This window comes from Hippopotamus amphibius, chromosome 12, assembly GCF_030028045.1.
Source record: "Hippopotamus amphibius kiboko isolate mHipAmp2 chromosome 12, mHipAmp2.hap2, whole genome shotgun sequence".
Taxonomy (NCBI): Eukaryota; Metazoa; Chordata; class Mammalia; order Artiodactyla; family Hippopotamidae; genus Hippopotamus; species Hippopotamus amphibius.
In genome coordinates this window covers 74892389-74914956 of record NC_080197.1, presented here as the reverse complement: position 1 = coordinate 74914956, position 22568 = coordinate 74892389, and the positions used below count along the sequence as shown (strand labels likewise).

Sequence of the window (22568 nt, the reverse complement as noted above, 5' to 3'; positions counted from 1 at the left end):
GCTATTAGGATTTTTTTTTTTTGGTTTATCACTGGCTTTCAACAATTATATTATCATGTACTCTGAGGTGGTTTTCCTTATGTTTATCTTATTTGGGTTTTTTTTTTTTAGCTTTTTGAATTGGTGGGTTTATAGTTTTCACTAAATTTGGGAAAATTCCATCCATCATTTAAAACTATTTTTCTACTCATCCCTCATTCTGAATCTCCAAATACACACAATTTTACATGGTTTAGTATCCAAAATGCCATTGATTTTCCATTCCTATTTTGGTTTTTTGCCTTTTTTTTTTTCTCTCTGCTTCAGTTTGGATAGTCTCTATTGCTATGTGCTTAATTTCCCATTTTTAAAAATTTTGCTGTGTCTAATCTCTTTTTATGATAATCCAGATTATTTTTATTCCACATTTTGATTTTTCAGTTTTAGAAGTTACACTTGATTATTTTTTTTAGTTTTTTCTCTCTGCTTTATTTTTATGCTACATAAAGCATTTCTATGTTAGTGGCTTAAGACCTTGGAAGCCAATTCAATAATCTCTGTAGTTTCAGAATCTGCTTTTAATGATTGCTCTTTTAAAAATTTGTTATGAGTTACAGTTTTCTGTTTTGGAAAGTTTTGTAACTTTTTGAGTGGATGTTGGGCATTGCTAGGCAGTCCTTTAACAGAAAGAATTCTAGCAATAAATAATCAGAAAACAGTCTGATATCATGGAATTATACTTGATAAATTAAAATTTTTTTTCATTGAATTATGTTGCATTCTCCTCAAAATATGTTCCTTGGATGGCAAAATGATAAATTTTTATTTTGGTTTCCTTTATTTATTTTTTATTTTTAATTAATTAATTAATTAACAGTTATTTAGTTATTGGCTGTGTTGGGTCTTTGTTGTGGCACACGGACTTTCTCTAGTTGCGGCACACGGACTTTCTCTAGTTGCAGCGAGTGGGGACAACTCTTCATTTCGTGGTGTGCACTTTCCTCATTGTGCTGGCTTCTTTTGTTGTGCAGCATGGGCTCTAGGTTCATGGACTTCAGTAGTTGTGGTACACAGGCTCAATAGTTGTGGCTCACAGGCTCTAGAGTGCAGGATCAATAGTTGTGACACATGGGCTTAGTTGCTCTGTGGCTTGCGGTATCTTCCTGGGGCAGGGATCAGACCTGTGTCCTCTGCATTGGCAGGCAGACTCTTGACCACTGCACCACCTAGGAAGTCCCTCCCATCTTTGGATTCAAAACTTTCTCTGTGATCCCACTTTTACTTGCTGCATACCCAAATTATACTCCACTTTTACAGCAGTTTCCCTTTTTTTATTTTATTTTCCATACATCTGTGTCTTTTAAGATTGTGTTTGCTTGTCTGAAGTGGGAGAAATGGGAAAGGATGGCAAGGTTAGGTGGTAGATAAGAGGAGTAGAGGGTGATGAAATATGCTAAATACTTATTCAACAAATGCTTTCCCCAAATATTTATGTATTTTTTTTTTCATATTGAGGCTTTTGCAACTTGGAACGCTCCAAATTAGAGCTTGCTTGATTTCTGCTTCCTTCCTTGTACTCCCTCCCCACCCCCCTTTCTTGGCAGCATGCCACCTTCTTTCAAAATTATGAAGCATTTATGAAAGAAATTAAAGAAGATATAGATAAATGAAAAAATATTCTGTGTTCATGCATTGGGAGAGTCAATATGGTTAAAATGTCTATACTACTTAAAGTGATCTATATGTTTGATGCAATCCCTATCAAAATCCAAATGACATTCTTTATAGAAATAGAGATACAATCTAAAATGTGTGTATTGTTTGGTTTCAATATATTCATAATTTTTTTTCTTATTATTGACTTTTAGTTTCATTCCATTGTGGTCAGAAAAGATACTTGGAATGATCTCAATCTTCTTGAATTTGTTAAGACTTGTTTGTAACCTAGCTTCTCATCTATCCTGGAAAATATTCCATGTGTGCTTGAGAAGAATGCATATTCTTCTATTGTTGGGTAAATGTTCTATTTATATCTGTTAGTTCCATTTTGTCTAACATGTTGTTCAGTTCTGCCCTTTCCTTATTGATTTTCTGTTTGAATGATTTATCAATTATAGAGAGTGGGATATTGAATTCTTCTACTCTTACTGTATTGCTTCTACTTCTCCCTTAAGAGCTGTCCATGCTGCCTTGTATATTGAAGTGCTGTAATGTGGGTGCATATATATCTGTAATTTTTATATCTTCTTGTTGAACTGTCTCTCATGACAGTTTTTGACTTAAAGTCTCTTTTGCCTGACTGTGATTTCTTTTGGTTATTATTTGCATGGAATCTCTTTCTCCACCTGTTCACTTTCAGCCTATGCATGTCATGAAATCTAAAGTGGGTCTCTTGTAGACAGTATGTAGTTGGATCTTGTTTTTTAATCCATTCAGGTCTCTATATCTTTTGACTGTAAAGCATACTACATTTACATTTAAAATCATATTGAAAGGTAAGAACTTACATTGCCATTTTGTTAATTGTTTTCTGTCTGTTTTGTAGTTTTCTTGCTCCTGCCTACTTCTGTTGTTGTATTTGTGGTTTGATGATTTTTCACAGTGGTATGTTTTGGTCAATTTCTCTTTATCTTTGTGAATGTACTATACTTTTTATTGTAGTTACCATGGAACTTGTATCAAACATTTTATAATTATAGCAGTCTGTAACAGAAGTTAAGTACTGTTACAAAGACAACCTAATTTCAATAGCATGTAGAAACCACATTTTACTGCTCCCTTACACTTTAAGTGATTGAGGTCAGATTTTACTTCTTTGTACATTGTGTTTCCAACAACTTTCTGTAATTATAGTTATTCTTATGATTGTCTTTTGATTTATATTTATATACTAGTGTTAAAAGAAAGTTATGAACCACTATTACAGTATTACAATATTCTGTATTTTTCTTTATATTTACCAATAAGACTTATACTTTCATATGTGAACATACTTTTGTGTTATTGTTTAGTGTTTATTCACGTCAACTTGAAGAACTCCTTTTAGCACTTCAGTAACATAATGCTGATGAAATGCCTCAGTTTTTGTTTGTATGGGAGATATATATATAATATAATATATATAATAAATTATATTATTTATAAATATAAATTAATATAATATTATATTATTTATATATAATATAAATATACATTAATATAAGTTAATATAATATTATAATATATTATATATATAATATAATAAGTACATAATCAATCCATTCATACAGACAGTTTTGCCAGGTAAAGTGTTGATGGTTGACAGGGTTTTTTTTCTTGAAGTACTTTGGATATATCACCTTGCTCTCTTTGCTTTCAAGGTTTCTGCTAAGAAATGTGCTGTTTGTTTTACAGGGACTGCTTTTGTGACAAGTCACTTTTTTTCTTTCTGCTTTCAAAAATCTCTCTCTGTCTTTGAATTCTGGTAACTTAATTATAACATGTGTTCATATGGATCTCTTTGGGTTCTACCTATTTACGAACTTTTGGTCTTCATGAATCAAGATATCTATTTCTCACCCTAGATTTGGGAATTTCTCAGTTATTATTTCTTTAATTAATATTTCTGCCCCTTTGTTTCTGTTTTCCTACTCGGTCTCTTTCTCTGTCTCTCCATATATACATATATTTATTATTATCATTTTTCTGCTTTGTGGTATCCCATATGTGCTATATATTCTCTTTACTCTTATTTTCTTCTTGTTTTTCTAACTTAATAATTTCAAATGGAATGTCTTCAAGCTTGCTGATTCTTTGCTCTCCATGATAAAATTTGCTTGATGCTTTCCATTGAATTTTTAATTCAATTATTGTATCCTTGAGCTCCAGGATTTCTGTTTAGTTCTTTTTTATGTTTTCTAGCTCTTTATGAAACTTCCCATTTTGTTCATGTATAGTTTTCCTGATTGTTTAGTTTTCTCTCTGAATTCTCTTGTACGTCATTGAGCTTCAAAATAATTAATTTGAATTTTGTATCAATCAGTTCAAAGATCTCTGTATTTTTAGGGTCAGTTTCTGGAGCTTTATTAATTTCCTTTGCTGGTGTCATGTTTGCCAGATTCTTCATGATCTGTGGAGGCTTGCATTGGTGATGGTGCTTTTGCAGGAGAAAACACTTCTTCAAAAGACTTTACAGACTGGTTTCCACAAATAAAGATCTGCCAGTTTCCCTGAACTGATAGGACTGCCTCTGGAATCATGGTCTAGCAGAGCCAGAGTCAGATTATTTGGCTGTTTCTGGGGCTGCTTTGGGACCTACAGTCAGTGGGTATGTTAGTAAAGGCATGGATGGGTGTGGTTTTCTCTGGGTGACTGATGGCAAGGATTGCCTCCCTACTGTGGTAGAGTGGGTCTGGACACAAGTCAAAGGGCTGCTTCAGTATCTGCACTCAGGACTGCAGTTGGCCCTCCTGTTACCAGGGTTGCCAATGGGTGTGTCTCCTTCTGGATCCCTAGGCAGACAGGACTGCCTTCAGGGCCATCATAGTGCAGGGTTGGAGCCATGTCATGGAGCTGATTCTGGGTCCACAGTTCTGTCTGGTATTGGCAGGCATGTTGCTGGGGGCACACTGTTTCTATGGGAGGATGAGTGTTGGGTAATCTCCTTTTCTATCATCTTGTTGATGTCAGATACGAATGCAGAATAAGCACAATGACAGAATTAAAATCAATTAATATCACCCCTCTGCATGTTCTCTGATTCCTGTCTCAGAAGAAAAAGCTGTAGTAGGAACTCTTTGGCAAACTCCTTGTCTTGTAAACTTCCACTCAGAACTCACTCTCTCCCAGGTTCATTGACAAATCCTGGGGTCTCAAGAGAGATGGCTAGGACTGCCCCACCCCACCCCATGAGTCTCTGAGTTTTCTTAACTCATGTTCCTTCATGGTCACCTAAGAAATTCTTGGAATTTTTGGCATCAAAAATTATTAGAAAAATAGAATGTAGAACCATATAAGTTCATTAGTTATAATGTCTATATTTCTTCTCTCAAGCTCCCATCTGTCTACAGGGTGGCATGCACTCATGGATCCAGCCCTCATGATTTTTCTTAACTAAATCACTTGAGGATTGGGTCCTGGGAGAGAAAACTATTCAGATTATTAACCCCACAAGTCTCAAGATGGCTTTCTAACTTTCTCTGGATGACAGGTCTCAACTCTCTCATAGTCCATGTCCCTCTCGGTTGGTTCTGTTCTTCATATCTCTGCACTCAGGTTTGATGCCCACATATCATGCAGTTTCCTTGGGCTCTGTGGTCCCAGGCTCCTAAGTGTGAAATTCACTTCTCCAACCAATCCTAAAATACATGTTGCTGGTATTCAGCCATTCCAGATGATCTGTCTTGGGCTCTGTAGTTTCCAGGCCCCTAGGTAAGCAATTCATATTTCTAACCAATCTCAAAGTATATGTTGTTGGGATTCAGTTATTCCAAACTGACCCTGCAAATCCTTCTGGATCTCTCTTCAAAATCTCGTTCGTGAAAATGCAATTCTGTGGTACATGAAGGTTGCAGCAGCCATTCAGAATGCAATCCAGTGCTACCGTGTCATCTATGATGAGAAAAGAGCTACTACCCAGACATCACAGGATTGTTCTTTCAAGAGGGTAGATAGAATTGAATTCAGCAAGGAACCAGAACCTGTGCCATTAACGTCAGGCATGAATGAAAGTGCAGCTTGTCCTCTGTCTTCTGTGGCTGACAATCCTTCAGCTTTACCATCTCCCACCTCCTCTCCCTCCTGCAGTCTGTAACTTGCCTGTTCACTCAATGCCAGCCCCTCTATGCCAGCTGTTGTACTGTACTACTATACTTTTTAAGGTACTGTAGTGTAAGATCAAAAATGTTTATTTTTGTGTTTGTTTTTTATGTATTATTTGTGCAAAAAGTATTATAAATCTATTACAGTAGAGTACTATATAGCTGATTGTGTTAGTTGGGTACCTAGGCTAACTTTGTTGGACTTACAAATATGCTCTCGGAACGGAACTTGTTTGTATATAGGTGACTTACTGTACTTTCAGATCCATTGTCTGAATTTGAATGTTTTACCAGCTTTACTCTCCCATAATTGTGATTTGGTGCTGTGGTGAGAGGAGGAGAGAGTGAACTCACCTTGTAGGACCACATAGCTGAATATCTTAAGTGACTTTTCAGAGTTTCAGTCATCTTCCTATAAATTGTCATATTAGGATTGAGTTTCATAGTTCATAGATGGGATGTATAGTATTAGATGTAGTATACTGCTCAAATATTTTGCTCTAATAAACCCACGGAAAAAATTGAGATAAAAAAAAGCAATTCTGACACTAACTGTCAAATTATCTCTCCATGCACCACTCCTGGAAAAGAAAAGCTTTCACACCATTGCTTGTGACATGTTGTTTCCATTTGCAAGCCAGGATCAAGAACACTCACTGGGTTTGTTTGCTTGTTTCTCTTAGGGTTTATGCGTTTAGCAGGGGATAGACCCTGTTCAGGGCGAATAGAAGTACATTCTGGAGAAGCCTGGACCCCAGTATCTGACAGGAACTTTACACTCCCCACTGCCCAGGTCATCTGTGCAGAGCTGGGATGCGGCAAGGCTGTGTCTGTCCTGGGACACATGCCCTTCAGAGAGTCAGATGGCCAGGTCTGGGCTGAAGAGTTCAGGTGTGCAGGGGAGGAGCCTGAGCTCTGGTCCTGCCCCAGAGTGCCCTGTCCGGGGGGTACTTGTCACCACAGTGGAGCTGTTCACCTTGTCTGTTCAGGTGAGATGCAGATCAGGATTTAACCTCCCTGCACACCCTGTTGGGGTAAGAAAATCATGAGATTTTGCTAAAATCTTGTCTTCTATCAATGTACACAGAAGTCCGGCTCATGAAAAACGGCACCTCTCAGTGTGAGGGGCAAGTGGAGGTGAATATTTCTGGACGATGGAGAGCACTCTGTGCCTCCCACTGGAGTTTGGCCAATGCCAATGTTGTCTGTCGTCAGCTCGGCTGTGGAGTCGCTATGTCCACCCCAAAAGGAGCACACTTTGTGGAAGGAAGTGATAAGATCTCAACAGCCCGATTTCACTGCTCGGGGGCTGAGTCCTCCTTGTGGAGTTGCCCTGTGACTGCCCTGGGTGGTCCTGACTGTATCCGTGGAAACACAGCCTCTGTGATCTGCTCAGGTAAGAGAAAGGGAAGGGCTAAATTGTACTCAGGATGCTCCTGGAGTGAAATATCCCAAGAGCAGAGAGTGAGGGAAAACTGGCTTCATAAGTTAGATATTTCATGGTGAAATAAGGTTCTTCTCATTGTTCATTCATTTTTTTCAGGGCAGGGCAAGAAGTGTTAAGGGGGGTAATATATTTTTTTTTAATCTTTTTTAAAATTTATTTATTTTTTTTTATTTTTTGGGGGGTACATCAAGTTCAATCATCTGTTTTTATACACATATCCCCGTATTCCCTCCCTTCCTTGACTCCCCTCACCTCGAGTCCCCCCCACCCTCCCCGCCCCTGTCCTCTAAGGCATCTTCCATCCTCGAGTTGGACTCCCTTTGTTATACAACAACTTCCCACTGACTATCTATTTTACAGTTGGTAGTATATATATGTCTGTGCTACTCTCTTGCTTCGTCTCAGTTTCCCCTTCACCCCCCGCCCCCTCCCATACCTCGAGTTCTCCAGTCCATTCTCTGTATCTGCGTCCTTGTTCTTGGCACTGAGTTCATCAGTACCATTTTTAGATTCCGTATATGTGAGTTAGCATACAATATTTGTCCTTCTCTTTCTGACTTACTTCACTCTGTATGACAGACTGTAGTTCTATAAGGGGGATAATATGTTTTTAGGCAACATTATTATTTACATATGATCATAGAAAAATGTATAGCAATAAGTGTATACATCAGTCATGTACCCCAATCCCGATCAACAGAGAACATTAACAGCACCACAGCAGCCACTGTTGCATCCCCATAAATATGCCCTCTCTCCCCTCCAGTGAAAATCTCTTACCTAAATTCTACTACCATATTTTATTGGTTTTTGAACTTTATACAAAATCATGCAGTATGTTTTCTTTTGTGTCTAACTTTGACTGTATATTTTGGATTCACCCATGATGTTGTTTACAGCAGCAGTTTATTCATTTTTATTACTGTAGAGTATTCCTTTGAATGATCACATGGCCATGTATTGATCCATTGAACAATAGATGGTAGAGATTTGAGTTGTTTCCAGTTCTTGACTATTACAAATATGATGCTACAAATTACCATGACAATGACTTTGGGTACAAATATATGTTATTTATCTTGTTCGTTTAACCCTTGGTCTTTCATTTTCATTTTCTTAATGGTATGGTATTTTTTGATGAGCCAAGTTCTTAATCTTTTTTTTTCCTCTTAAAAAGAGTTTTATTGAGATATAATTGACCTACAATAAACTGCATATATTTAAAGTGTACAATTTGATATTTTTTCTTATTAGCCATCTATTTTATACATATTAATGTATGTATGGCAATCCCAATCTCCCAATTCATCCCATTCCCTCCCTCCCTCCCCCACCCCGGTGTCCATATGTTTGTTCTCTACATCTGTGTCTCTATTTCTGTCTTGCAAACCGATTGATCTGCACCATTTTTTTGGATTCCATATATATGCTTTAATAAATGATATTTGTTTTTCTCTTTCTGAATTCACTTTGTATGATAGTCTAGGTCCATCCATGTCTCTGCAAATGTCCCAATTTCATTCCTTTTTATGGCTGAGTAGTATTCCATTGTATATATATACCACATCTTATTTATCCATTCGTCTGTTGATGGACATTTAGGTTGCTTCCATGACCTGGCTATTGTAAATAGTGCTACAATGAACATTGGGGTGCATGTGTCTTTTTGAATTACACTTTTCTCTGGGTATATGCCCAGTAGTGGGATTGCTGGGTCATGTAGTAGTTCTATTTTTAGTTTTTTCATGAACCTCCATGCTGTTCTCCATAGTGGCTGTATCAATTTACATTCCCACCAACAGTGCAAGAGGGTTCCTTTTTCTCCACATCTTCTCCAGCATTTATTGTTTGTAGATTTTCTGATGATGCCCATTCTAACCTGTGTGAGGTTGATACCTTGTAGTTTTGATTTGCATTTCTCTAATACTTAGTGATGTTGAGCAGCTTTTCATGTGCCTCTTGGCCATCTGTGTGTCTTCTTTGGAGAAATGCCTGTTTAGGTCTTCTGCCCATTTTTTGATTGGGTTTTTTTTTTTTTTTTTTTTTTGCTATTGAGCTGGATGAACTGTCTATATATTTTGGTGATTAATCCTTTGTCTGTTGATTCATTTGCATATTTTCTCCCATTCTGAGGGTTGTCTTTTTGTCTTATTTATAGTTTCCTTTGCTGTGCAAAAGCTTTTAAGTTTCATTAGGTCCCGTTTGTTAATTTTTGTTTTTATTTCCATTACCTTAAGAGGTGGGTCAAAAAGGTCTTGCTGTGATTTACATCAAAGAGTGTTCTTTCTATGTTTTCCCCTAAGAGTTTTATAGTGTCTGGCCTTACATTTAGGTGTTTAATCCATTTTGAGTTTATTTTTGTGCAAAGCTCTTAATCTTTAGAAAATATAACTAATTGCTTTTTCCTTTACATTTAGTGCTTCTCATATCCTCTTATAAGGACCTTTGCCTACCCCAAGATCATAAAAACTTTCTGCAAGAGTATCTTACAGAAGTATAATTATTTTTCTCTTGCATGTAATTGTACATTCCTTCTGGGATTGATATCTTTGTAAGATAAGGGTCAAGTTTCATGTGGATATCCAATTAACTCAGAGTCTTTTTCTGAAAAGACTCTTTTCCCCACTGCAGTGCCACCTTTGTCATAAGCAGAAAGGCATTTTTGAGACTCTCTGTTCTGTTCCATGTATCATTTGTCTATCCTTGCACCAATACCACATATTCTTAGTTATTGTAACTTTATAGTGTCTGGATGATTTTAATTTACAGGAGTTACTTTATATTAACTCCTCTAACTTTGTTGCTTTTCTTGCCAACTGTGTTAGTCATTCTTGGTCTTTTGTATTTTGTTTGAATTTTGGAATCAGCTTGTCATTTATCACCAAAAGAAGAGCATAACGGTCTTTTGATTGAGACTAGATTTAATCTACACAGAAATTTGAGGATGATTGACTTTGACAATTTTGAGTCTCCCAGATCATTCACATGATATATCCTTCCATTCAGTTACTTCTCTAATTTCTCTCAGAGGTTTACCCATCTTCTACTAGGCTTTGTCCTAGGCATTTTATGTTTTTGATGTTATTAGTGTTTCTTTTAGTGAAAGTGTCCTAGGAATGAATTCTCTCTGACTTGTTTCACCTTTTAATTATTTTTTATTTTGATGTAATTTGAGACTTATAGAAAAGTTGCAAGAATAATGTAAAAATTCCCAGATGACTTTTATTTTTTTATTTTTTTTTATTTTTATTTTTTATTTATTTATTTTTTTTCGGGGGTACACCAGGTTCCCTGATGACTTTTACCTGGATTTCCCAATGTTAGGATTTTGCTTTAATCTCTCTCTCTCTCTCCCTCTCTTTCTCTCTCTCTCTTTCCCTCACTGTCCCCCTCCCACCCCATTTCTCCCTGAATATGTAAAATCTTTCTGAATTAGGTTGCAGACTTAATGTCCCTTTACCCCTAAAATACTTCAAGGAATTTCCTTATGTAACCACAGTTTAGTCAAGTCTTCAGATGACTTCAGGCCCAGATGACATCTAAGTGCAACCACATGAAAGACCCCAAGGTAGAACTGCCAACTTAAGTCTTTCCTAAATTACTGACCCAGGAAATCATGAGCAAAATGAAATATATTATTTTTGCCTCAGCTGCTAAGTTTTGGGGATAACTTATTACACAGCAATATAACCATGACACTTACCATGTGACCTGCATTTCTAAACAGAGGAATATTTGTCCTCTGATTTTACCGTTTCTACCTTATGCTGATCTAATGTGCTGATACAATCATTCTTTAGTTCTTAATTTCAGCCTTGATGTTTTACAGATCGAGAATTTTTATTTGTGTTCTGTTTTCATTTCTCTGCCAAGATACACATCTTGTCAATTAATTCCATGAGCACTTTAATCATGGCTATTTAAATTCTCTGTAAGGTAACTAATAGCTGAATAACCTGGAAGATTCTTTCTAATGTTTCCTTTTCCCTCTTTGTTTTCAATGAGATCTTTTTTATATAAGTATTTTTTAATGACAGACATTGTAGATGAAAAATGGTAGAATTCCTTTGGAAAGGCTTTTATTTTGCTTCTTCTATTTAGGGATAGATTTAGGGATAGAACACCTTATTTATCTCATTCTTAGTGCAGTGCTTGGCTTAAAACAAAAATTGTGGCATTATCAGAAGCAGAACTCTCCATAGAGAGGTAAACTCTAAATTTAAGATAACTTTACTATGTTACAGCTTTCATTGTAGACTCCATCACTAGGTCATTATTTAGCTTAATTCAGTTCCTGTTCTTCAAACCTACTAACCCTTTGATCATTGCTGTTTCTGCAGGAAACCAGACCCAGGTGCTGCCCCAGTGCAATGACTCACTGTCTGAACCTGCAGGCTCTGCAGCCTCAGAGGAGAGCCCCGCCAACTGCTCAGGTGAGGGGTCCCACAGGACCAGAAGACCCTTCTCATTCCCTGTGTCAAGGCCCCATTGTCCCATTTCTCTCTCCTCAGACAGCGGACAGCTCCGCCTGGTGGACGGGGGCGGTCACTGCGCCGGGAGAGTGGAGATCCTTCACCAGGGCTCCTGGGGCACCATCTGTGATGATGGCTGGGACCTGGACGATGCCCACGTGGTGTGCAGGCAGCTGGGTTGTGGAGAAGCTGTCAACGCCACGGTGTCTGCTCACTTCGGGGCAGGATCAGGGCCCATCTGGCTGGACGACCTGAAATGTACAGGAAAGGAGTCCCACGTGTGGAGGTGCCCTTCCCGGGGCTGGGGGCGGCACGACTGCAGGCACAAGCAGGACGCGGGGGTCACCTGCTCAGGTCTGTGCTGCACATTTTCCACAGACTGGGGGAGGGGGTCGGGGCATGGAGGATGGGGTTCTGAGCCCTGAGGGAGAGTTGCTGAAAGGGCCAGAGAAGGAAGCTTCCTCTCATGGAGCCTGTCTTTCCAGCAGACTTGAAGATTAGGTGCTTTCACTTGCTTCTGCAGCAGCTGAGGTTCTGGTCCTTTCTTCTCAGCAATACCTCCTGGCAGAGCCATTTCTTACAGTCTCCACTTGAAAGCTGGGCTCTCTCTTCAGTTATGTATGGTGCAAAAATCTTAAACCCATGATACTAGTTTCTCTTTGCTTCTGCAACAAATTACCACGTAGTTAATGGTTTAAAACAACATGTTTATTGCCTCACAGTTCTGTAGGTTCAGGGTCCACCAGGGATCTCAATGGGCTGGAATCAAGGTTTCAGCAGGGCCACACCACTTCTGAGGCTCTGGGAAGAGTCCGTTTCTTGTCTCTTCAAGCTTCTGGAAACTGCCTGCCTTCCTTGGCTCATAGCCCCCTTCATTCACCATCAGACCAGCAGTGCTGCTTGTCTCTAACCATTATCCACAGTCACATCTCCCTCCAGCTAGAGCCAGGAAGAGTATTCCACTTTTAAGGATAGTGGGTCTAAGGATGTGATTAGCCTGGGCTCTCGTGGTTAATCTCGCCATCCCAAAGTCCTTAGATTAATCATATATTTAAAGTGACTTTTGCCAGGTAAGGTAACATATTCACAGGTTCCAGGGATTAGGATGTGGACATTTGCAGGTCCATTATTCTGCCTACCTCCACATGTCCCTTATTCTGCCTACCTCCAATGTCCACATCACATCCCTTTCACACACTCTTTTAGAGGTTTTTTTGGGAAGCAGGATTCAGCTCCTCTTTCCTGCAAAATGCCCACCCAGGTTGGTCTTCCTCTCAGTTTATACCCATTGCATCACTATGGTAGGAATAGAAAGACTGTTACTAATGGACAAAGTCATGTAAAAGTGAGACTTATTTCAGTCTTGTCACCTAGTAGGTGTCTCATTAACAGAGTCAGGGATGAGTGTTCACAATTTCTGGGAGAGAGGGAAACCTAGAGCACTGAGTGGAGTGCTCACTGTGTCCTGTTTCCTCCCTTTCAATTTCAGAGTTCCTGGCCCTCAGGGTGGTGAGCGAGGGCCAGGAGTGTGCTGGGTGGCTGGAAGTTTTCTACAACGGGACCTGGGGCGGTGTGTGCCGCAACCCCATGGAAGACATCACCTTGTCCGTCATCTGCAGACAACTTGGCTGTGGGAACAGTGGAAACCTCAACTCTTCTGTTGCTCTTAGGGAAGGTTCTAGACCCCGGTGGGTAAATGGAATCCAGTGCCGGAAAACTGATACCTCTCTCTGGCAGTGTCCTTCTCACCCTTGGAATTACAGTTCATGCTCTCCACAGGATGAAGCCTATATCTCCTGTGCAGGTGACTTACTGTTTGTTTCTGTGTCTGTCCTAACCTTGTAGAATGTTAGTAGTGAGATTTTATGTTTTCAAATCTAAGTGAAAAGTTTAAGTTGGGTGTACAAAATGAAGTTTGGAAGGAGCTGATTTAATCCACATGTTCCAGACTTGTTTTTTAAATTTTTAATTGACATATAATACACATAACATTATATTAGTTTCAGGTGTACAACATAATGTTTATATATTTGTACATATTGGGACATGATCATCACAATAAGTCTAGTAATATCCATCAGCATATATAGTTACAATTTTTTCCTATAATGAGAACTTTTAAGATGTATTTTCTTATCAACTTTCAAATGCATAATACAGTATTAACTGTAGTCACCATAGTGTACATTACATCCTCATGACATTCATTTTAGAACTGGTGGTTTGTAACTTTTGACTACCTTCACCTATTTTGCTCATACCAACCCACCTCTAACAACCACCAACCTGTTTTCTGCATCTCTGAACTCGTTTTTTTGTATTTGTTTTAAGAATCCACATATAAATGAGATCACATGGTATTTTTCTTTTTCTGTCTGATTTACCTCATTTAGCATAATGCCCTTAATGTCCATTCATGTTGTTGAAAATGGCAAGATTTTCTTCTTTTTTGTAGTTGGATATATATACATATCACACTTTTTTATCCATTCATCCGTTATTGAAGACTTACGTTGTCTATTGTAAATAATGCTGCAGTGAACATCGGGTTGCGCATATCTTTTCAAGAAAGTGTTTTCATTTCCTTCAGATGAATACCCAAAGGAGAAATTGCTAAATCATACAGCAGTTCTATTTTTAATTTTTGAGGACCTTCAATACTGTTTTCCATAGGGGCTGCATCTACATACCTCCCCCTCAACTGTGCACAAGCTTTCCCTTCTCTCCACATTCTCACCAACTCTTGTTATTTCTTGTCTTTTTGATAAAAGCAATTCTGTGAGGTGATATTTCATTGTGAGTTTGTTTTGCATTTTCCTGATGATTAATAATGTTGCACACTTTTTCATGTACCTGTTGGCCAACTGTATGTTTTCTTTGAAAAAAAAAGTCTAATCAGGTCATTTGCCCATTTTAAAATCAGCTTCTTTGGTTTTTTGCTATTGAGTTGTATGAGTTCTTTAAGTATTTTGGATATTAACCCTTATCAAAAATATAATTTGTAGATATTTTCTCTAATTCCATAGATTGCCTTTTCATTTTGTTGATGGTTTCCTTTGTGCAGAAGTTTTTAAGTTTTATATAGTCCCACTTGGTTATTTTTGCTCTTGTTACTTTTGCATCAAATCCAAAAAATCATCCCAAAGACTGATGTCAAGGACCTTTTTTTCCTATTTTTTCTTCTAGGGTTTTTATGGCTTCAGGACTTATGATCAAGTCTTCAACTTATTTTGAGTTAATTTTTGTGAATGGTGTAAGACAGTGGTCCAGTTTCATTCTTCTGCATGTAGCTGTGCAGTTTTCCCAACACCATTTATTGAAGAGACTGTCCTTTCCCTATTGTATATTCTTGGCTCCATTGTCAAAAGTTAATTGACCATATATACTTGGGTTTATTTCAGGGTTCTCTATTCTGTTCCATTGATCTCTGTATCCATTTTTATACCAATACCATACTGTTTTGATTAATGTAGCTTTGTAATATAGTTTGAAATCAGGAAGCATGACACTGCCAGCATTGTTCTTCTTCCTCAAGATTGCTTTGGCTATTTGGGGTCTTTTGTGTTTCCATACAAATTTTAGGATTGTTTGTTCCATATCTCTGAAAATTTCCATTGGAATTTTGATAAGGATTGCAGTGAATCTGTAGACTGCATCATGTAGTATTAGCATTCTAACACCATTAGGTCTTCCAATCCATGAGCACAAAATATCTTTCCATTTATTTGTGTCTTCTTCAATATCTTTCATCAATGTCATAGTTTTCAGTGTATGGGACTTTCACCTCCTTGGTTCAATTTATTTCTAGTATGTTATTGTTTTTGATACAATTGCCTACATGTCATAATAATAGATGAGTAGCTTAAAATCTATTTAATAATTTTTCATTAAAATTATGTAAGTGAAACTTTGAATATAAATTAATTCTGTGCTTATGGACTAATTATTTTTTATATGCACTATTTATTATCACAAGCCATTGCTATTAAATTATATTTGCTTTATTGTTTTGCTGATTAGCATAGATTTAAAGGAATTCTATTCCACTGAATTTTATTCATCTACTCATTTATTCAATAAATATTTGTCAACTCCCTATCACAGTATTTAGAAAAGGTTATCCATACATTCTTGTTGAATGAGTGCATACAGTGTTCAGGTACTGCCCTAATAGTGGAAAAGCAGGGTGAATAAGATGTGCAAGGTCCTTCCTCTAGTGGAACTTTCATTCATGGGTGTGTGTGTGTGTGTGTGTTTGTGTGTACATGCACAGATGTCTGTGTTTATATTTGTAGGATGTGGGGAGTGATAAAGAAGTAAATATTTTAAGTTATTTCAGATATCTTTAAGATATCTTTATGATATCTTTCTTTTTCTCTAGAAAGTTTTAAATTTTCCTATTTATTTATAGGAACTCTCTACAAACTAACATCATTTACTGTTTTTCTTACATGTTTTTGTAAATATTTCCTCCCATTTTTTTGCATATGTTTTTAGGATTATGTATGTGTGAGGGGGTTATGTGATTAAATCTACAATGTTTTACTTTTATGATTTCTGCCTTTAATGCAATGTTTCAAATGCCATTCTGCTTCTCAAAATAACTTTTAATCAAGTTTTATTTTCTGCAAATAATTTTGTAATTCCACTAAATAATATTTAAAACCTTATTGTATTATTTGAGTCTATTTTACTGTGTGTGATGGTGTAATATCACCAGATAAGAATTACACTTTAGATATGTAAGATACCTTAGTTCCATCACAAAATAAAAATGCATTGTTTCATGTTTTCATGGATATGACATCAAAAGAACAGGCAAAAATAGACAAGTGGGAATATATAAAACTGAAAAGCTTCTGCACAGCAAAGGAAACAACAATACAGTGAAAAGGCAACTTACAGCAAACCATATAAGGGGTTAATTTCCAAAATATATAAGGAACTCCTATAATTTAAGAGCAAAACAAAAAACAACAACAACAAAAAACCCTAATAATGTGATTAAAAAATTGACCAAGGACTTGAATAGACATTTCTCTGAAGAAGACATACAAATAGCCAACAGTTATATGAAAAGGTGCTTGACATCACTAATCATCAGGGAAATGTAAATCAAAACCACAAGAAATATCACCTCACACCTGTCAGATGGCTATGATTTAAAAAAAAAAGACAAGTGTTGGCAAGTTTGGGTAGAGATTGAAACTCTTCTGAGTATTGATCCACATTAAATGTGTAAATTGTATTTCAATAAAACTATGACCAAAACTCTGTATGATTTATAGTGATGTCCCTTTTCATTCCTGGTATTATTAACTTCATTTTCTCTCTGCTCTTGATTAGCATTGCCTGGTGTTTATCAATTTTCAAAGAGCCACGTTTGAAAGGTTTTCTTTTATTTTCTCCATCTTACGCTTACTTTCTTTTTCATTATTTTTTGTTCTTTTCTTTATTAACCCCAACGTCCTATGTCCTTCAGTCTTTATTTTCTCATCTCCTGGTTTCTTAAATGGAAGCTTACATTTTTTTTCATTTTCAGTCTTCCTTCTTTTCTAAATCTAGGGTATAAATTTCCCTTAGGCACTACTTTAGTGGCTTCAGAAGAATTTAGTTACACCATACCTTTATTATTGTTATTTCACAATATTTTCTAATTTTTAAATTTATTCCCAGACCCAGGTATTTTTTAGTCAGGGTGTTGCTTAATTTCCCCAAATAGGGATTGCTAAGTATATTTTCTTATTAATTCTTACCTTCACTGTGGTCAGAGTAAATACTCTGTATGAATTCAGTTATCTGAAAGTTTTTGTCCTATCATATGGTCATTTTGATAAATGTTCCTAGTGCATTTACAGCAATGTGAACTCTTTCATTGTCGGGTGCATTGTTCTATACATGTGTTGATTGCATTGTTTTACGTCTACTATATTCTTCTTTCTTTTTTGTATGCGTGGTCTGCATGCTATGGAAAAGATATGTTAAAGTTCCCCTATTTTGATTGTGATTTTGTCTATTTCTTCTTTTCATTCTGCCAAGTATTGTTCTATATTTCAAAGCTATGTTTTGACATCTCTCTTGGATTGTGATATTTATAATATCTTTATTAAGGACTTATCCCATTATAATAATGCAAATACCCTCTTTAATTCAATTAGCACATATTGCCTTAAAGTCTACTTTCTGTGACATTGATATAGCTATTCCAGTTTTCTTACCGTTAGTATTCACATAGTATATACATTTTCCCCATCATTTTACTTTCAACCTTTCTTTGCCCTCCTATATAAGGTAAGTAGCTTGCAGGTAGCAGTTACATGAATTTTATTATCTTATTTAGACTGGCTTTAATTTGAAGTATCTAATGCATCTATTATCAGTAAATGCAATTACTGATATTGTTGGGTTAGTATCTACCATTTGCTTTTAATTGACTCACCTGCTTTATGTTCTTTTTTTCTCTCCTTTTTCCCCTTTTTCTGTATTAAACAAATCTATTATTCCAGATTTTCCTTATTTCCTTTGATTTTAAGCAGCTTTACTAGGATGTGGGGGTTTTCATACCCTTCCATCCATTTAAAAAATTCTCCATTATTATATCTTCAAATATTCTGCTCAGTCTCTCTGTCTCTGTTTCTCTCCTCCTCCTCCTCCTCCTTCTTATCTCTCATTTCTAGGACTCCTCTAAGTCACTAATTTTGTATTGAGTTCTATCTAAAATTCTTTTAAATCTATTCATTCAATTCTTAATTCTAGACAATTTATTTTCAGTTGGCACCTGTTCCTTTGATTTTTTATAGTTACAATTATTTGTTAAATTTGTTCATCTTTCCACCTGTTTATTGTCTTTTTTCCTCTTTTTTCCTAAATACATTGATCATAGTTAAAATTCTTATCTGCTAACTCCAACATCTCTATCATGTGTGTCTCTGTCTTCTCTTATCTTCTTTTTTTCCCTTTGTTAATTTGTCATGTCATTCCCATCTCTTCATATGCCATGTAATCTTTTATTGAATGCTAGAGATTGTGTATGAAAAAATAAGATGCTCCAGATATATTTTCTAACACCTGAAAGGATTCATATTCTGTTTTGTTAAGCAGGTAGTAGAAGGGATGCAGATCACTCAAATATCTAAATATTGCCTAGAACTGAGCTGTAACAAGTCTGGGTTACAGTTTTGTAAGTCTACCCCTGATTTTTCTGTTCCTATGGACAGAGTTTTTAGAGATTTCAGTTGAGAGCCTGGATGTTTTGGTAGCTCAGTACCCAAGAAAATGAGGGAATAGCCACTCTGCTTTCCAAGATTTTTGACATAGTTCTTTGACCTCCTGCCCTTCACAGCTTGTATACTGGGCAGATATTTGAGGAGAAACCTGCTATGGGAGAGTGGCTCTCAAGGCTCCAAACTGTCACTCCAGCACCAGGTAACCCCGAAATTATGCTGGCTTCTCTGTCCCAGCAGGAGTCCTCTGCTTGCCTGAGCCCAGATCCTGAGCCATTGAACTATACACCAATTTGGGAAAGTCTCACAGAGAAAAAGAACCTGTAGATCCTTGGCTAACATTGAAATGATCTCCACTCTTTAAAGTTGTAGCATATTTAGTCCATGTTGTGTCCACAAATATCTAATACATTTCCTTTTTTTTTTTTTTTTTTTTTTTTTAACATTTTCTGGCTTTTAAAGTTCTATCTGGCAAGACCACTGGTCTGCTGTGAGCTCCTCCATTCTTCACGGAAGTAGAAGGTTTTAGATTTTATTCTCTACTTCATCATTACTTAAAATGCAACACTAATAGACATTATTTAACCTTTCTTGACATCACTGTTTATGCATAAAAGGAGAGAATAATACAGTGTCTGTCAATATTGTTTGTTTGAGTGCTTTTAGAGCAGGCATATAGCCTATTTCTGCTCTGTGGTAAAGTTAGAAATTCATTTTCCCCTTAAAGAACAAGTAACCTCAAATGTTGAAAATAGTGATTCCTGACATGAAGTCCAAGGAAAGATTGTATTTATTTGGGAGAAGATGCAATATTCTCTGATTCCCAGTGGAATCTGGCCAATATCAATATTGTCTGCCACCATTTCTCAAGCAAGGTTGTCCAGTCTGCTCAAAGAGATTACGTTTTTTTGAAACTAAGTATCCAGATCTGGAGTCTGAAGCCTAGAATACATGAAATATGCTGGGGTAAACCATGGCATCTCACAGACCATTTGCTTTTCAGTCCTGAATGACGATACAAAGGAGAACTTCTAAATGGTAGAGGATTCATGGCTGCTCCCTGAGGCTTCTGATGAGACCAGTTCCTGACTCCACTCCCCTTGATCTAATCTGTTTATCTATTAGGTCAACAGCAGCAAAGTGTGTGTGGTTTATAAGGAATCCATCCAGCTGCCAGCCCATTCCTGTGACTCTGATCTCCTCTAACTGGTCAGGGTAAAAGACTAGCATTTCCTGTATGTCTTTCTCAGATGCTATGCAGAACTCTACAAGTCAGAAGGGTAACTTTGATATGACCTGGGTAACACTTTCTGTCTCAGACTATTCACTAGAGTAGTATTTCCTGTTTCTGCCCATTTTCAACCTTTTATTTTCTTATCACTGCTATAAAAAACCAGACCCAGGTGGTGCCCCAGTGCGACGACTCACTGTCTGAACCAATCTGCAGCCTCAGAAGAGAGCGCCGCCTACTTCTCAGGTGAGGGTCCTACAGGACCCGAGGACCCTTCTCATTCCCTGTGTCAAAGCCCCATTGTCCCATTTCTCTCTCCTCAGACAGCGGACAGCTCCGCCTGGTGGACGGGGGCAGTCGCTGCGCCGGGAGAGTGGAGATCCTTCACCAGGGCTCCTGGGGCACCATCTGTGATGATGGCTGGGACCTGGACGATGCCCACGTGGTGTGCAGGCAGCTGGGCTGTGGAGGAGCCCTCAATGCCATGATGTTTGCTCACTTCGGGGAGGGATCAGGGCCCATCTGGCTGGATGAACTGAATTGCGGAGGAAAGGAGTCCCACGTGTGGAAGTGCCCTTCCCGGGGCTGGGGAAAGCACGACTGCGGGCATGTCGAGGATGCAGGAGTCATCTGCTCAGGTACGGTCAGTGCATTGTCTAGTGGCTGAGAGAATGGAAAGTTCCAAGAAAGCTGGTGTCTGATCACTGGGGCAATAGGAGAAGGATGGGCTAGAGAGGTCAGAGACATCTACATATCCTCCCTGAGTGCATACACCATCTGTGAGTGATGGGCTTCATTTACTTTCCTCTTGTAAGTCTCTGCTCTTTCTTCTCTAGTGATCTTACCTGACATAGTTTAATTTATTATCCCAATTAAAATCTATCTCCATAAGTTTTTTTATAAACCATTTTTTGGAACAGTGGAATATTTGCAGGTCACCATACACACACTCCTTTGCATAGTGAGACTAAGGGAAGGAGGGAGAAAACTGAGGATGTGCCTTCCTTGGTGGAGTTGTTTCTGTACATATAGTGTGAGACATTGTTCTACACTAGGTTAGTAGAAGTGGTGGTCTAGAGGATATCATTAAACAAATCAGAGAGGAATTTATAGATTTGTGCCAAATTGCAAATCTCCTTTTAGAATTTAGATGTAAATATTCATACCTCTTTGGCTGGTATGAGCAGAGAACTGTGGATGAAGTCCTCTGAGTCATAAGCTCTCCTTCCTTTGTTACTAGCAAAGATTCCCTGTTCATTTTTTCTCTTAAAACATCTGTATAGGGGCTTCCCTGGTGGTGCAGTGGTTAAGAATCCACCTGCCAATGCAGGGGATACGGGTTCCAGCGCCGGTCCGGGAAGATCTCACAGGCTGTTGAGTGACTAAGCCCATGCGCCACAACTATTGAGCCCACGTGCCACAACTACTGAAGCCCATGTGCCTAGAGCCCGTGCTCCCCAACAAGAGATGCCAACAGCAATGAGAAGACCACACACTGCATGAAGAGTAGCCCTTGCTCGCTGCAACTAGAGAAAGTCTGTGGGCAGCAACGAAGACCCAACACAGCCAATAAACAAACAAACAAACAAACAATGTGTATAAACCGAAACTTTGAAGGAACACTTACCCATGCACTGACAAGTCAATGGTGGAGGCAATAAAATATGAATTTCTGTTTTATAGTAAGAGATTATATAGTTTACACCTGATGACTTCAGTTTCATAAGAGAATTGCATTTGGGGGTTTATAGGAATAGGAGTAAGGGGACAAACGTAATTTTTAAAGAAGATGGAAGAGAGTCATAGTAGCTGGGAGGGAGGGACAGGGTGATGGGAGCTGACAAAGGCGCATGTGGGGTTCTCTGAGCAGCACTGAGGGTCCGGGTGTGGTGTGGAGGATGCTATGTGTGCCTGAGGATGCAGGGTGTCTCTACAGCAAGAGACCAGACAAAGATATATCTTTATTATATTTAATACCTTTATCCACTCACATCAGCCTTCTATTTCATAAATTTTCTTGCAATCTGCACACACATACTTTTCCATGTAAATTTTAAAATCATGTAGAAAATAAAAAAGAAATAATTATCTTAGAAGATTCTTTCCTAATATGTATAAGACTTTATTGATTATTCAACATATATCTGAGTATTTAACATATATCAGGGTACATAAAGCAGCAAACAAGAAATATTTCTTTCTTGTTCTTTCTAAATTTGTAATCTCATGGGATTCATATAGAAACTAACAACCTGTTAAGCAAAAATGCTTTAATTAGAATCTGTAGCTTATGACCAAACTCCCAACCAGACCAGACTGGGGTCCTAACTTGGGCCTCTCTGGGGAGATGGAAATGGATAAATAATAATAGGCAAGCAGGTCATCCTCTCGCCATTCATTCTTTTTTTAAAAAAATTA

The 22568-nt window shown here is 37.7% G+C and overlaps 1 protein-coding gene across 1 annotated transcript in view; it reads left to right on the top strand.

The window, feature by feature from the left end:
* The window catches only part of LOC130834045 (uncharacterized), a 491328-nt gene that overhangs the window by 15579 nt on the left and 453181 nt on the right, over positions 1 to 22568 (top strand). The window contains 6 exon segments of the mRNA XM_057704144.1: positions 6461 to 6766; positions 6856 to 7173; positions 11565 to 11657; positions 11736 to 12050; positions 13186 to 13500; positions 20402 to 20788. Coding sequence (XP_057560127.1) covers positions 6461 to 6766; positions 6856 to 7173; positions 11565 to 11657; positions 11736 to 12050; positions 13186 to 13500; positions 20402 to 20788 — 1734 coding nt within the window.